At 39.3% G+C, this 16,136-nt stretch overlaps 4 protein-coding genes across 5 annotated transcripts in view; 3 read left to right on the forward strand and 1 right to left on the reverse strand.

Moving 5' to 3' along the window:
• Positions 1-16,136, reverse strand: part of LOC130693630 (uncharacterized) — a 50,321-nt gene that overhangs the window by 13,440 nt on the left and 20,745 nt on the right. The window lies entirely within an intron of this gene.
• LOC130693604 (DIS3-like exonuclease 2) lies at positions 31-4,434 on the forward strand. The gene is made up of 12 exons (XM_057516777.2): positions 31-578; positions 638-691; positions 751-1,164; positions 1,228-1,476; positions 1,542-1,774; positions 1,838-2,008; positions 2,073-2,283; positions 2,344-2,520; positions 2,593-3,102; positions 3,166-3,356; positions 3,428-3,620; positions 3,689-4,434. The coding sequence occupies exons 1-12, from the start codon at positions 459-461 to the stop codon at positions 3,890-3,892; spliced, it is 2,727 nt and encodes a 908-aa protein (XP_057372760.1). The 5' UTR covers positions 31-458; the 3' UTR covers positions 3,893-4,434.
• Positions 5,412-8,154, forward strand: LOC130693626 (uncharacterized). Its single transcript, XM_057516809.2, has 5 exons — positions 5,412-5,583; positions 6,139-6,221; positions 6,565-6,636; positions 6,711-6,807; positions 6,868-8,154. The coding sequence occupies exons 1-5, from the start codon at positions 5,532-5,534 to the stop codon at positions 7,803-7,805; spliced, it is 1,242 nt and encodes a 413-aa protein (XP_057372792.1). The 5' UTR covers positions 5,412-5,531; the 3' UTR covers positions 7,806-8,154.
• LOC130693602 (uncharacterized) lies at positions 8,336-16,057 on the forward strand. Of its 2 annotated transcripts, none has more exons than XM_057516774.2 (14): positions 8,336-8,487; positions 8,573-9,276; positions 9,334-9,653; positions 9,715-9,918; positions 9,987-10,119; positions 10,231-10,622; positions 10,681-10,890; positions 10,961-11,080; positions 11,152-11,258; positions 11,335-11,737; positions 11,800-15,117; positions 15,179-15,322; positions 15,391-15,625; positions 15,690-16,057. In XM_057516774.2, the coding sequence occupies exons 2-14, from the start codon at positions 8,583-8,585 to the stop codon at positions 15,929-15,931; spliced, it is 6,522 nt and encodes a 2,173-aa protein (XP_057372757.1). In that variant the 5' UTR covers positions 8,336-8,487; positions 8,573-8,582; the 3' UTR covers positions 15,932-16,057. The 2 variants fall into 2 exon arrangements, with proteins under 2 accessions (XP_057372757.1, XP_059350608.1); XM_059494625.1 differs by having other exon boundaries at positions 8,376-8,470.

The raw sequence follows: 16,136 nt of genomic DNA on the forward strand, positions 1-16,136 counted from the left end.
GCAACGAAGAAATCATCTATTCGATTAGCTTTGAGTTGCAAGGGTAATCACGAATTTGTATGCGAGTTACCCGAAATTCTAAATTTATCTGTATTTTAAACTTTTAGATTTTGACATAAATTAAATAGAGGTAATCGTTGTTGAATTTTTGTACAGTAGGTGTCTGCATTCAAGCTTTAAAAATTCAAAAATTAGGTAAAGTTTTTTTTCTCTTCGGAGAATTAGCAACCCATAACCAGAAATCGCAGAATTTCTCGTTTTAAATTTTGGACGTACAGTAGAACTTGACAGTTCTAGAGAAATAAAGTGTGAAGTTCACAGAAGCAATAATTGATACTTGTACATTCACCTCTACCACATTGAATTTATTGTTGCATTGCATTGTTGCATCATTGTTGCATCACCTTACTTTCAAATCAAAGTTTTACAAGAAATCCTTCAACTGTTATTCATTTAACATGGCACACTCAATCAGCAAAAGCTCAACTCCACAGAGACAAAGCCAAAATAAAACTTTTGAAGAATATTGGGATGAAAAAGATGTTGAAGAAGGTTTACTCAATGGATCTCTGTTTGAAGTATGCATTTCAATAATCAGTGCTGTGAACACGTTTTTATAATTTTGTTCCATTTCTAGGGTGTCTTAAGAATCAATCCAAGAAACTACAAAGAGGCCTATATTTCTGCACCTGTGAGTACTTCTGTTTTCTTAGATCAAACTTGTAATCCATAAATGTGGTTCGACAACAGGACGGAACAGAGGACTTTCTGATTGAAGGACTTCTACACAGAAATAGGGCACTTAATGGGGATGTCGTGGTTTGCAAGGTGCTGACCGTACAAACAGAAAATAAATGTGAAAAAATAAATGGCCAAAGTCCAACTTCACAAAGTGAGCGGCCAAGCAAACAACCTACACCTAAAAACGTGATGGAAGAGAGCAAGATGAAGGAGAATATTCTAAAAATGGCTGTTAATGAAAGCATAGATAAAAAATCATCAGATCTCCATGGCCCAAGAAACATGAAACCTAAAAGCCAGAGAAAAAAAAAGAAATTGAAAGAAGATAACTCCAATGTAACCCATGATACCTCTACAGATTTGCAAAGCAAAAATTCAGATATTCCGCCGCAAAGCCTTTCAGAGCTAGAAAAAGTACCCAAGGTAATTATTCCAAAGAATGCGAAGAGAGTTGCCGTGAATTAGGAATTTACGTATCTTCTTTAGACGGAAAGCGCTGTGGAGGAGGAAAAAAAAAGAACTCGTCGACCAAAAAAGAAGAAAAATATGATGGTTGAAAGTCTTGCTACGCAACTAACAGAATCGTGTGCCATTGGAGATTCTGTAGTGACAACCACCAACATAGTGACCCAAGCAGTAGTAAAAATCGCCACACAAAGCACACCTATTACAATCACGGAAGAAATTGTAGAAATTAACCAGCAGAGCTCAAATCTTCCACGTAAAATAGCCAAGGTAAATTATTCTTGATTTCACTGACCCCCATACCATAATCATTTATTCTAAACATTTGTGCACAGGTTGTATTTATCAAAGAACTTAAGCATTCGCGTTGTGCCATTGGCAGTTTGAAACAATGGCCTTACGGTCAGTCCGGTCCAATACCAAGTTGGATTTTGTTTTCGCCCAAGGATCACCGTATTCCTCGCATGAAAATACCGTTCACACCAGCGCTATCCAGCTGCCTCTCCCAACCTAATATGCTCTATTTGGCTCGGATCGATTCGTGGGAAGACATCAATAATCCACTTGGGTAACACTGTATTTTTCACGTTGTTTTCTCGCATGGAGGTGCTATTCTTTTTTCTCCATCTAGTTCGCTTTGTTATTTCATTGGCCAATCCGGCGATATTGAGGCTGAAACAATAGCTCTTTTACTGGAACACCAGGTCGATTATGGTCAGTTCCCTCAAGAAGTCTTTGATAGTCTTCCGTCACTTCCTTGGAGTATACCACCAGAAGAAATTCGAAAACGTCGAGACTTTAGGTAAAATTTCAAATGAAACTGCCTCATACATGTTGTTAATAACAGAAAAAAATTTTCCCAACAGAGAAGAGTGTATATTCACGATAGATCCTGCTGATGCTCGTGATCTTGATGATGCTGTATCTGGCCGGTTCCTGAGAATGGCTGAGGATGGAATCACAAAGTTGTATCAAGTCTCTGTCCATATTGCTGACGTCAGTTTCTTTGTTCAAGACAACACCGTCCTCGATGACATTGCATCCCGGAGAGCCACCAGTACCTATCTAGTCGACAGGGTATGTAGAAAAGAAAAGTAAAATCTTGAAATAATAATTAATCTAATTCGAAATTCATAGGTGATTCCGATGTTGCCGTCCGTATTATGCGAGCACGTTTGTTCACTAAATCCTGGTGAGGATCGTTTAGCTTTTAGTGTTGAATGGATAGTTAATGATCGCGGAGAAATTTTGGAAGAATGGTTTGGCCGTTCAGTTATTCGTTCATGTGTAAAACTAAGCTATGACCATGCCCAGGTTAGTCAATCGATTCATTTTTTAACTCTTTCTTAGTGCAGTAAGATTCCTTTTGTATTTATTTGTAATTAGACTGTTATCGAAGGAAGAGATGTCAGTAATTGGCCGGTTATCAAAGGACCTTATCCCACGTCAGAAATTTGCAAATCTATCCTAGTCCTCCAAGAATTAGCTGGTCATTTGCGTAAAAAACGCGTGGATCAAGGTGCGCTTAGAATCGACCTGCCTAGGCTGGCCTTCAGTATGGATTGGGAAACTAGAACCCCAATAGGATTTCGAGTTTATGAGCTAAAGGAATCAAATAGGCTGATCGAAGAGTTCATGTTGCTGGCCAACATGCGTGTTGCCGAAAAAATTTACGGGGTTTTCCCTGAATTAGCCGTTCTACGTTCACATCCACCTCCCCCCACCCATAAATTGGAACAACTTGCGGAGACACTACAAACAATCGGCATACATCTCGATGTTACTAGTTCAGCAACGCTGCAAGAATCACTGTTGCGATATGGTCAAGGCAGCACTGACCCCATTTCAATGGGAAGAAATCTTGTGATATCTAATTTGCTGGCCAAGCCAATGAAGGTGACATTTTAGTTAATTACAATTTACACTGGTTGACGTTTACGACGTGCTCTTATAATCTAGTGTGCTTCGTATATTTGTTCCGGAATTGTAAAGAAAGAAGAAAATTTTCGCCATTATGCCCTCAGCGTGCCCTTTTACACTCACTTCACGTCACCCATTCGGAGATATCCGGATATCCTTGTCCATCGATTGCTAAGTGCTGCTCTGGAACAAGAGGCTTTAGACCATTGGGATCAAAACGTCATCAAAAGGTTTCGTCTTCTTTATAGTTAATCGTGCCAAATAAAAGTTTGAATGGTTCTAAATGTAAGTTATGCATTAGGTTGTTGGACAATTGTAATTCGAGAAAACTAGCCGCCAAAGCTCTTCAAGAAACGCATTCTGAGCTTCATCTGGCTAATTTAATTCGTAAAAGTGGTTCAATCGAAGTCAAGGGAATTGTGTTAGCAGTGCTCGACCATTCCGTTGACGTTGTTTTAATTTATCTGGGAATCATACGTCGTCTTTATCTAGAGGTAAAACATATTTTGAAACTATTTTACGTTTGTTAAAATTTTATCTCGGATTTTGCTCGTCTCTTTAGAAACTGCCATTGACGATGACACACGAAAACTACAACGGAATTGGAAGGTTGACTTTAGTGTGGGATCCCGAATCGGCGGGCGAACAGCCAATTCGTCAAGTTATCTCCGTTTTCAGCCTTTTAGAAATCCTGCTCGTCCCACATACTGAAAACGAGAAACTCGATTTTAATCTGGTGTTGCAGCGGCCCACTAAAACGCCGTAATTATTATTTTGTTTATTTCCTTTCATCTCCTCGAGACCTTTTTTTTTTTTCAAAATTTCGGAAACGATTCCTTTAGCTTTAGATTTTATTCATTTTTTTTCTTCTTTTTTATTTAAAATTATTATTATTCATTTTTTTGCATATGGGAGTTTTCCTTATGGGTAAACGGGCGACTGTTCGTTTCTTTGTTTCCGATCAAACGTTACATTAAAACGGGTGGGAAATTCAGGTGCAACTTACGCTGGTTTCGATTTCTATAAGTTTTTACCATTTTGCGGGATTCCCTTTTGATATTGTTTTATCTGCGCGCATTTTGCATGTCATATTTTCTTAATTGACCCAACTTGCGATTAGAAATTGGTACCCCATGACATATGCAGTCATACTTTGGGTGATACTTTGGACTATTTCAAGTAAAAATCTTGATGTTTATTCTTTTGCATCAGATCATCGACAAGAAATGTTGAAATTTTTCAAGTTATATACGCAGCTTTGTGGATAACATTTTTAACCAAGCCAATCAATACAGATGATCATAAGAGGATCCTGTTTTTCAAGTAAAGCGTATTTGAAAAATATCCAACATTGTATGCTCCCCACTGGATTGGCTCAAAGACTAATTGGCTAGTGACCTCAAACCTTTGTCGAAGAGGCGTGGTTAGTCTTTCCCAACCTTTTTTACTTCTTTTTCTAGATCTATTCTTCGTGTTTCATACTAAGACCGTCTCTTGTTGGCAAAGAGCCGGGCCTTCCAAGACGGACACGGGGGAGAAATTTAATCAACGCTAGTCTACACGTTCGATCGCCTCCCTCCTTCTTTCAGATTTTTCGGTTGTTATTGTTCTGTATTGTATCGGAGAACGGCCAGAAAATGGACGCGGTCCATCACGACACGATGAGAAAGGATTTGCTAGTCCTGACTAATGAGTCTTTGCGAAGTCTGATGGGTGATACAAAGATCGCGTTTTATCATCCAGATTCTTTTATGTTAAACGGGAAGAAGAGGGAACTAGTCGTTGGGACGTTCGCCATCGATTACTAATAGAAAACGTCACATTCTACGCGACGTACCATTAGCAGCATCTTTGACGCCAATTTTCTATTCCGTTGGTTGATGAGATATTTAATGAGGTTTCCACCTTCTGATGTCGCAATCCAGCCGGGGGCCGAATATTTTCGTGGGGTTTCTTCCCGATTCCCCTCCAACATCGATTCAATGTTTGCTTGTCCGATTTTTGCTCACTTTATGTAAAATGTTGCATTAATAAGAAGCAACAGCATAGACTAAAATCGATTAACTTTAAAAATCGTTTGAAAACCAAATACTTCAATTTTTTACGTATTTGAATTGTTGAAATGTCACGTTTTTTCGAGTGTTGTGCGTGAAACGAAAGAAACCAAAGGGCAAGGTGATAAGGCATACCTCAATCGTCAATCAATCGAATACGCAAGCGCGTTTGTTGGAAACTGCGTTCTCCTTTATAGCGGTAGCGGACCGGACAATCCCAAAACTATGAAGAGAAGAGAGGGAAAAAGAGAGGCTGAGCCCGTCTAGAGCTTTATTTCCTTCTGTGTCGTCAATCTCACTCGACTTATCCTTTTTCTATTGTCCACCCTTTTTTTTACTTCCATCCGGAAGATGCAAACCGCAAGGCGAATTGTCGTCCTTTTACTGTTCATCATTTCATCAGGTAATGTTTTTTTCTTTACATTCTTTTAAACTTTAGGTTAGGTTTTAAACGTTAGGTTATTAGAATATCTTTTTTTTTTTTTTTTTTTACCTAAATGTAGTTCTAGTTAAAAAGAGTAAGAGACGTAGGAGCGACAGCCAATCGCAGAGGAAAAGAATATTTCTAGTTAAATCGTTGCTTGTACAGATTTGGCTTCCAGTTGCCATTCTGATAAGAGAAGTTTCGGTGTTGTACCTGTTCCTGACACATGTCATCACCTTAGCCATTGGCAAGGCGACACGGTCTGAAATAATCCCATTTCTTCCCGCTTCCATACCAAAATAATCTATTCAATAACTAAAATAGCATTTTTTTGTTCAAAAACTGAAACTACATAAGGAGAAAGAATATTATATTTGGAAATGTCCTTCCCCAATAACGATCCACTTTGACCTCTAACGCGGACGTGAACATGGCTTTCAACTAATTGGCTAAAAATCATTTTTTGCTAAAGAAAGATTTAAAAAACATAAGCGAAAAGACAGAAAACGAAATTCATCGTGATTTCTGCTATAGGCGGTACTGACTCTATTGCAACGTCTGAATCGTCCTCGGGCTTCGCCGTCAACTCAACTATTACAATCTCACCTCTCCCTAAGGTACTCCCGACACGTAGTCACGTACAACATCTTATATTGCATGTGAGTCTAGGACTATTTTCAATGGTCTTCTGATTGTTAACACTTGCCAAGCATCGTCTCATTGTGGTACGAGGAAAACCGATAAAAGTTAAAGAATATTTTCCATTTTTTTCTCCTCAAAAAAGGAAAAGAAAATATATTTACAGAAAAGGGCAAAGTATAGCTTCGTTGTTAACTACGATAGCTCGTGGGGAAGCCAAACGTGTGGTTCCATTCCCACGCTTCACGTTCCATCATTTTGGCTAAAAGAGAATTGTGAATGTCAACCAAAAAAAATTTGTTTGTTTTTTTTATCGTGCAGAACGTTATTATTGGGAAAAAGCAGGACGTGTTGGACTCGCAGAACGGAAGAAACGCTGTAATCGACGCAGTGGTATTTTTCTTGCTCTTTCATATGAAGCTCTAAAATCTAAAATATTCAATCATAATGATATTTCTTTCTCGAAGGAATTGATCGATCCTAAAGCAAGCGAACAAGTATTGGAACTCATTGTCAAAATCGCAGAACATCCGGCTATTTGGAAACAAATTCATCGAGTTTTGGGTAGAAACTATTTCAAATATCTGAAAAATGTTTTGAAGCATGATTTTTCTTCATTATTAGAAACGCTGGAAGCAAACAATGCAGCTTATTCTCAAAGGATCGATGCCAGCCGGAGTGAATCTAGCTGGACCAATAAAAGATTGGAAAGACCAGGAGATAAGAGGAACGATGTGCCTGACGATAAAATAGCTATTATTTCAAACACAACTAGTTTAGGTATTTCACCTTCGCCTTCATTAGAAACGGCATTCCAACGTTGGAGAGACGTCCTTTTTGCTGTTGAGGAGTCCCACCTTATTCATCCTCAACTCGAGGCATCTGGGTTGCAACCAAACAGGGAACCAAAAACCGAACAAGATGTTCAAAGATGGGCTTCTACAGGAGTACTCAATCAGCCAGAGCAAAGACGTTCAGAAAAGAATTTTGAAGAACGTCTCAGTGAAATCGAAGATGAACTAAAAAAATTAACAAGATTAAGTCGTACGTTCCCATTTAAAATGAAGCACCTCACCACTTATGGTCGCCAACAAGAAAAAAAAGGAAAGATAAAGACTACAGAGATACTCACAAGAAATGGGGCTTACCAAAATCGAAGTGCTGATGATGATTCTAAACCAGTTATTAGGGTTCATCCCAAATTCCAGTACCACAAAGTGCAAAATACTACCAATCAGCCAGGGACGAGTAATTTGTTAGGGCCAAATTACTGGAAGAAAATTGCTTCGTTGAAACACAACGGTAGCAATCCGACATCTAGACGTAACTCGTTCGTCGCCGTATCAATAACATCCCCAGCTAGTGATAAACATGAACGTGACGAATCGTTAATAGCCAACGTACAGCAACAAGGAATGCTAGCGACAGAACCGCATAAGTCAGATTTTGGTAAGCCTTGTAAGAAATTGCACAACACCCGAAAACAGAGCAAACAACGCCCTCTAAATAGCAGGCAATCGAATAATAAAGACCAATCCAGTGATTATATAATTAATGGCTAAGGGATAAAGATGCTTGTGAAATGTACTATTATTCCTTACTTTGTCACTGACATGGTGATTTTTTCTTACCAATGGTGAGAACAACACATCTTCACCGAACTGTAGTTTTAAAGGGAAAAGTTGTTGTACTTTTCTGCGTAAAAATGGCTTGTTGTCCATTATCTACAGCAGGTTTCATAATTATGCAGAAAGCGTAAATCGTAAAAAAGACCGTAAGCAAGTATGTTCTTAAGTATCTTTTTTGTTTGTCTTTTATCCGTTGGTTGTGGCATCCTTAACGTAGAATTACTTATGTACAGTTTTTTTGCAATGTACCGTGCTTCACTATGCACAATAGTAGATTAAACGTGTGCTGTTTAAATCTCAATATACTGAAACGAAATTTCAAATATGAAATTTATTTTATATTTTATATCTCCTTCCTCTGTCTAGTCTCTAGCAGAGTCATAGAGAATATTCTCTATTGATTCTGGTCTCTAGTTTCTTTTTTTCTCTCCATATTTTTGCATCTGCGTAAATGAAAGTATGGCAACGCCGCATTTGTACTGTCAAGTTGAAATTTGAATGGTAGTCTAGTAACGGATGGTTAATTTTCATGTCGTTCCACTAAATGTAAGTTTTTAAAATAAACTTCTGTATTTCAATCAACAGTAGTATTAATTCAGGTAAAACTTTGTTTTCTGTAAGTATTGTCTTTTTAGGGTTTTTTATTACGTGATGCAAACTATCCATTAAATGCATGTTTCGTTCTTGTGTTTGGATTTCAGTTGCAAAAGGATGGCTGACAAAATCCAAGTGGCCGTAAGGGTACGGCCAGTATTGTTTCAAAAGAAAGATGTTGAAGTTCATTGGGCTTGTGAACAAGGTATGGTCTTTCAAATTGAACCTGGCACCAAAAAAAGGATTGGAAATCCTTATTTGTTTGATCAAGTCTTTGGTACGGAAACCCAAAACTATAAAATTTTTACTGCATTGGTTCAACCCCTGATTGATTCTGCCATGAATGGTTTTAATGTAACTGTCTTGGCATATGGCCAAACTGCATCTGGGAAAACATACACCATGATGGGAAGTCAGAAAGAGCTTGGGATTGTTCAATTGGCAGTTAACAGAATTTTCACACTTATTGAACAAAACCCTGAGCGTGCCTTCTTATTACGATGCTCATATATTGAAATTTATAATGAATCAATTTCTGACCTCCTTTCGTCAAGCCATCAAAAACTGAAAGTGCAAGAATTGGCAGAAGGTCATGTCGTTGTACACAATTTGATTGAGACTAATGTGAATACCCCTGATGCTGTATTAAAGTTAATGCAACAAGGTAACAAGCAGCGAAAAGTTGGGGGCACCAGCATGAATGAAAGAAGTTCTCGGTCTCATACCATCTTCAGGATAATTGTGGAAAGTTTGCCTCGTGATGAAGCTGATCGGTCTGATGCTGCTGTTATAGTGTCTCATATCAATTTGGGTAACATCGCTATTGTATTATGAATTTCTCGTCCTAAAATTTTTTCGAAAACCCTAGTTGATCTTGCTGGATCGGAAAAAGCTTCCCAGACGAATGCAACTGGCGATCGTTTCCGCGAAGGATGTGCAATCAACACCAGTTTGTCTGCTTTAAGTCTGGTCATCAAGCAGCTGAGTGAAGGCGAAGGTTTTGTTAATTTTCGTGACAGCAAGCTCACTCACATTTTGCGAGCTTCGCTAGGTGGAAATGCACGCACTGCTATCATCTGCAACGTTACTCCAACCGTTTTGGACGAGACTTCTTCAACCCTCAAGTTTGCCTGTAGCGCCAAAGCTGTACAGAATCAACCACACGTCAACGAAGTTCTTTCAGATCAGGTGTGTTTTGACAAATTAATTAAGTACTCCGCTGAAGTACCACTACCGTTTTTCCCAACAGGCTCTGCTGCGCAAATACAATAATTACATCAAAGACTTGGAGAAGAAATTAAAAGAAAAAGAACTAGAAAAGAAGCCTGAAGCTATTGAAGAAATGCAACGACTTCTACAAGAAAAAGACATGAAAATCAATGAGTTGAAGGAGCAGCTAGTGGTATCAAGTTGTGGTGATGTAGCATCTGGAAGACCAGATAATAGTCTTAGTGTAAGTTTTAAAATGTTTTCAATGTAAATGCCATATCAAATCACCTTTTCTTTTACAACAACGGTTAGTGTGCCCAACGAAACTTGCGTCGAATGACATGGGGTGGTAACCGCTTGAGACAAGAATTAAACCTTCTAGGTCCGGCCGTTCTGGAAGTGAATACACCCCCAGTTCCATCTTCGGAGAGAGTTCCACGCACAGGTAATTTAAACTTAGTTGAAAAATACAACTTTCATTTTCACATAGTTTTTCGTTGAAACAGTGCCAATCTTTGAATATGTATTGAAAATCTTGCTTGATTTATTGTTACAGTGGCACAGGTATTTGCTAGTCGCCAGCGATCAAGTAATCTTACCGGTTCTGATATGGCTATTGACGAGGCATCAGGAGATGCAGAAAGCTTCGAATCAGAAACGTTTTTGCCAGCGGAAATGGTTTTTAGTTCAGTTTCTGATCCAGTAGCTAAAGTGAGCGTGGGAACGATGACTGATGCAGGAGAATCTCCTTTCAAGTTACCTAGCGTGCCTTCTACGCCCGTTCCAGTATTGCGTGAACGAGTGCAGCGTTTGCGCATGACATTATTGAATAAAGAAAAAGAAAATGAAGATCTAAGGGAAGAATTAGAAGATCTTACAAACTTTACCCGCTTAGAGCAGGAAATCGGAGTTCATCCACAAGTTACGGCAAAAAACGTTGCGACTCCGGTATGAAAATTCATATTTAAGCATATGCGTTATCTATAAGAAATATTCTTATATTCAGGAATCCGCCGATCAGCTACATCGAGCATTACAGACGGCCAACGATATGGAAGTCTTATACTTGGATACACATCGAAAACTCAGCGAGCTTCAAACAGAATTTAGAACTAAAGAAGCGGAACATGAAGCACAAATTCGTTCGCAGCAAGCTGACTTCCAAGAGCGATTAGAATCAGAAACGAACGAAAGGAAACGCGTCTCCAAAGAATTGGTTAGAAATCGGCATAATACCATTTCAGAGTTATTCCAATTTAAAGTAAAATTTGTAATTTTTTTTAAAGAGCGATCTTAAGGATAAATTCTATCGATTGGAAAGAGATCACTCAGAATCAGACACTCACTTGCAAGTTATTAGTGAGAGATATGCTAAGCGAGAAGTTGATCTTCGAAATACACTTCAGGTATGGGGAATCCCGAGTAAATTTGGTTGGAATTTAATTTAAGTTGATTGTAATCTTTGTGTTGCGTGCAGGAAGCTTGGAACCAACTGGAGCAGCTTGGCCAAAATCCCACAGCGATACAACAGAATTTTGACGCTAAGCAGAGACTCGTTGTTGTGGAACAAGAACTTCTCGAAATGTAAGTCAGTCTTCTGATGTGAAAGGAACTCTATGCTTGACTGAAATTCGATTTAATTTTGCATTATTACAAACAGGCACAAGCGTAACGATGAAGCACAATCTCAAATTCGCTCACTTACAGATGAGCTACGTCATCTCAAGGACTCTGCTCTTCAAATGCCTAACGATGTTGCCAAAAATGATGATGAAATGCATGATAGTTCTCTTAGCGGAATGTGCCTGGCAGATGAATTACGTGACGTTTTTGCTAATGATGATTGCTCTTTCGTTTCGCGTGCACGTCAAACCCGCAAACGGCCGAGTTCAATTTTATCTGTTGCATTGGAAAAGATGGATCAATCAACGTGTATTTTGGAATCGTCCCAATTGGAAATTGAGCCAAGCAAAAAAACTCGGTTAGCGGTTACATCTGATCAGTCTGACGAATTAGATGTGTTAGAAATCAAAGAGATACGTGAATACCTTATCGAATTGCAGGTAACACATCATCGCTTATTTCTTTCCGTACCTGTTGCAAATCTTGGTTTTGTTTATTGCAGAGCGTTTTATTACGTTACGAAACTGATTATGATGCTCAAAGTCAAGAAAAAGAAGCTCTACGTAACCAACTACAAAGCGCACAAAACGAACTTGCAGCTCTTCGTCAAGAGCAAAACAAAATGGAGTTCTCCGCTCGACAAGAAGAAAGTTCTACAAACAAATTCAATAATTCAAGAGAAGGATTTGATTCAAGTTGCTTCATGGGTGACCCGTCGATTTCCATTTCAGTCGTGAATATGGAACAATCTTGTGGGTCGGATGAAGAATTCGTTAGTTTAAGAGAACAGCTTGGAGAAACGTGTGGATCTTTGACGGCTCATGAAGTGTCGGAATCGGCTGCGCAAGTCATACAAAAAGTGGATGATAGTAATAAACGCCAACAAGAACTTGAAGAAGAAGTATCCCAAATGGCTGCCAAAATCCACGAACTTAAGGAGGAACTCGCTTCAAAAACCATAGCGGTGGAACAATCGCTTCGATCTCTCGAAACCGCACAGTCTACCATCCAAGTCCTTGAACAGCGAAGCATAGGACGACAACAGTTGATATCAAGTCTAGATGAATTTGATGGAAAAATTCTCTTGCTACATGAAGAGTCAACTGTCGTATCAAACAACGTCGATTCAGCACGTAAGATTTTCACGAATATTCGAAATGAAATGAATAAGCTATCCGAGCAAAAAGATGTTCTCGAGCTTCAGGTGAGAAAGGCAAATGAAAATCTCGAAGCCGCTCATACTGAATTGAGTGAAACGTTAGAACGCCTTGCCGCTTCAAGTGAGCTCGAACAGAAACCTAACATTGAACATGAAAAGACTTATGAAGAACTGAGCCGTGCTCTGGAGCAAATCGAAAAACTGAAACTAGAGTTCGACTTGAAGACGGCTGAGGTCCATGCTGCTCAAAACGACCTCAAGCAAACACGTTCTAGAATGGAGGAAGTAGAACAAAGCTCTTTTGAAAAAATTCAGCTGGAAGAGCTTGTTGAAAAATTAACGAGTCAACTGGATAGCCTACAAGATGCTTTAGATTCCAAGACTCAAGAACTCGCAGATGTTCAGGAAGCTGAAAAAGAGGCATTGCTTCAAAAAGAAAACTTCAAAGCTGAATTGGAAAAGAAGCTGCTTGAAATCAGTCAAGCACATGATGAAATAACTGCAGTTCACCTGGAGTTAGACTCCACCACAGCTGATCTCAAAAGTGTGCGACAAGAACTGGAAGAAGTCCGTACAAACTCTCAAGAATTTTTGCGTTTAAAGGAGCAGTTAGAAACAGAGAAAAAAGAGGTTCTTGTTATGGTAGAAGAACTGAAAGAACAAATTCGCATTAAATCTATTGCGATGGAGGAGGCTAAAAAACAATTGGAAGAACTACAGGGCAATGATTCCGAAGTTGACTGCCTACGTAATGCACTTGAAAAAAATCGGGGTCAAGTAGAAGAGCTTCAAGTGACCAATAAAGAACTCGTAGATGAAATAAGCGTGGCGAAGATAAAAATCGAAGAGCTTAGCGATGAATTGCAGTCAAAGATTAACATTCTTTCGGCAACTGACAAAGAAGCTTCGTCAAAACAACAAGAATTATCAGTTGAATTGGACATCAAGTTGCAAATAATCGATGAACTTGAACTCAGTCTTAAGGAAGCACATGCTCGTTTGATTGAGGTCCAGTCCATGAAGGAAATCGTCCAAAATGATTTGGCTAAAGCGAAAAGACGAATTGAAGATCTCGAAGAAAACCTCGAGTCAGAATGCGACGCTCATTTAGCTTTGCAGCGAGTTGCAGAGCAGGCGGCTTCTATTGCGGCTGCAGCATCGAAAAATAGTTTGGAGGAAAAGGAGAAAACAGAACACCAGCTTCTTGAGCTCCATGGAAGAGTCAATGAATTAACGCGAACTCTTGAGGAAAAAACGACTGCCTTGGAAGCTGCGAAAGCTGAAGTTATGAAGTTTGAACATTCCAGTCGCGTAACGATGGTGGCGCGCGAAGATTTCGATGCTTTGCAATCGGATTGGAAAGAGGCAATTGAACAAGTGTCTCGGTTGGAAGCATCATTAGAAGAAAAAGTTTTACAAGTTGAAAATTTGTCTAGAAATATGGAATCATTTCAATCTCGGGCACTTGCTCTGCAACTTGAAAAACAAGGTCACTCTACGCAAGTAGCTTCCCTTGAACGCAATATAGAGGATCTTGTAGCTCAAAATGCAAATCTCAGTAAAGAAATTGAGCAATACCAGTCGGATATACAGTCCAAAGAGGAAAAACTGGTTAGTCTTGGTCCTATGACTGAAAAAATCTTAATGCTACAAGCTCGTCTTGAAGAGACCGCCAGCAAATCAAGACAGATGTCCTGTGCTTTAGAGAAGAAAGAAGAGGAAGTGCGTTGCTTACACGAGGAATTATCTCACGCCACAGATAGTCAACTTAGAGGCAAAGAAGATTTAAAACACACCGAGCAAAGATTGCACGAATCCCACAAAGAACTGGAAAGCATTCGATCCGCACTTGAATCTATGCAAAGTGCCAATGATGATCTCCTGACGCAGCTCAGTTGTAAAGAGAACCTAAATGAAAATCTACGCAAAGACATGGAAAACCTTACGCAAAGATTCGATATGTTGCATTCCAAACTGCAACAGGTTCAGTCTGAGAAGTCGAGTCTGTCAGACCGGATTCAGTCGTTGGAAACGGAATTAGAATGCCGAGATCAAGAAATTGGAGACATTCGAAGTGGTCTCGATGACATCCAAAAAGAACGTGAAATATCTTCGCAATTAAAGCAACGCCTTAATGCTTTGCAAGTGCAATATAACGATGCTGTCAATCAGTGTCAAAAATTGGCATCGGTGAGGGATGAAATTTTGGAACATCAAGAGCGTTCACGAGGGGATATTTTACGCCTTAACTCAAAGTTACAGTTGATTACTGAAGAGAAAGCGGCATTAGAACAAAATAAATTGCTTTCCGAGTCACAGAAGAACGCCATCCTTTGCGATTATGAAAATTTGAAGACTACGCTATGTGAAACGGAAAGCCAATTACGTGTGGCCCAGGGTCAGCGTGATGATTTTAGTCATCAAATAAAAATATTGAACGATCAAATCGGTCAAGTACGAGCCAAACTTACTGCCTTCGAATCGAACTCAAATCAAGTAGCCCAAAGACAGATGGAAGAAACGATTGATGGTCTTAAAAGAGAAATCGCTGACACCAAATCAAAAAGCGAAGTTCTACGATTGAATTTTGAGACAGAAGAGAATGCTCGCAAGAAGAAAACTGAGAGGCTGGAAAAAGAACTTGATTCTGTAAAGCAGCAGGTGCAGTACCGCTATGCTTTATGGTATACCAAAAATGCATTTATCTTGTCTTTCCTTGTAGTACTTAAAATGCAAAGAGCAGCTCCGCCTACTCCGTCATGGGCCAAATGAAGAGGCAACAGTTAGCTTACCCAAGCATCGTGTTTCTATCTCCGTTGAATCCATATCTATCCAAACTGATCCGATTGCTGATAAAGGATTTGGCGTAAGTTTTCAAAAAATTTTACTTTAACTAGTCAGTTTTCTTGTAAGCAATCATGTTTTAACACACAGTTCCGATGGCAAATGGAGCAATACGTTTCAGACAACGAGCGGCTAAGGAAGAAAGTCTCTGATCTTGGCGAAAGAATGGAGTTTTACAAAGAAAAGCTAATTAAATATCGAACAATGTATTTCCAAATGACTGGCCAAGACCCACAGAGGCCACCAAGCAGTTCGTCGAACAACTCTTCACAGCCACTCGAACGTCAATCGTCTATTTCTGCTGGTTCGCGAGAAAATACTGCAGGTATGAACGCCATTTTCGTGCACAAAAAAAGAAGCAAACTGAATTTCATAACGACTTCTTTCAGATCGCCCACTGGTGGAGGCCGAGCGAAATCTTAGAACAAAAACTTCGGCTCCCATTACAACAGGAAACCCACTACCCGCGTCATTAGCTCTTCAAGAGCAACACCAAGAAGAAATGAAAGCTCGAATGCCGAAAGCTGTTGCAGTGGCCCCAACTTCGTCGACTCGATGGGCTACCGGTGCAAAAAAGGAATCTCTTACTAAAGAGGAGATGGAAAAAATCAACAATTGCAATCCTAGCTAATAGAAAGTTTCTATTGGTTTCTTCCATGTAACGTACCCTAAAATTTCGCTGCGTCGGTAATGCTTTTGTAATGTTATTCGTTTTCCTTTTATTCTCAATAAAAAAAAAGATATATTCTATGCAATACTTCTCCACTTTGAAGTGTGGCTTGAATAATCTAACAATGGTGTGATCATAGCCAGGAAGTTTTGTTTGTTTGGTGGAG

This window comes from Daphnia carinata, chromosome 3 (genome assembly GCF_022539665.2).
Source record: "Daphnia carinata strain CSIRO-1 chromosome 3, CSIRO_AGI_Dcar_HiC_V3, whole genome shotgun sequence".
NCBI lineage: Eukaryota > Metazoa > Arthropoda > Branchiopoda > Diplostraca > Daphniidae > Daphnia > Daphnia carinata.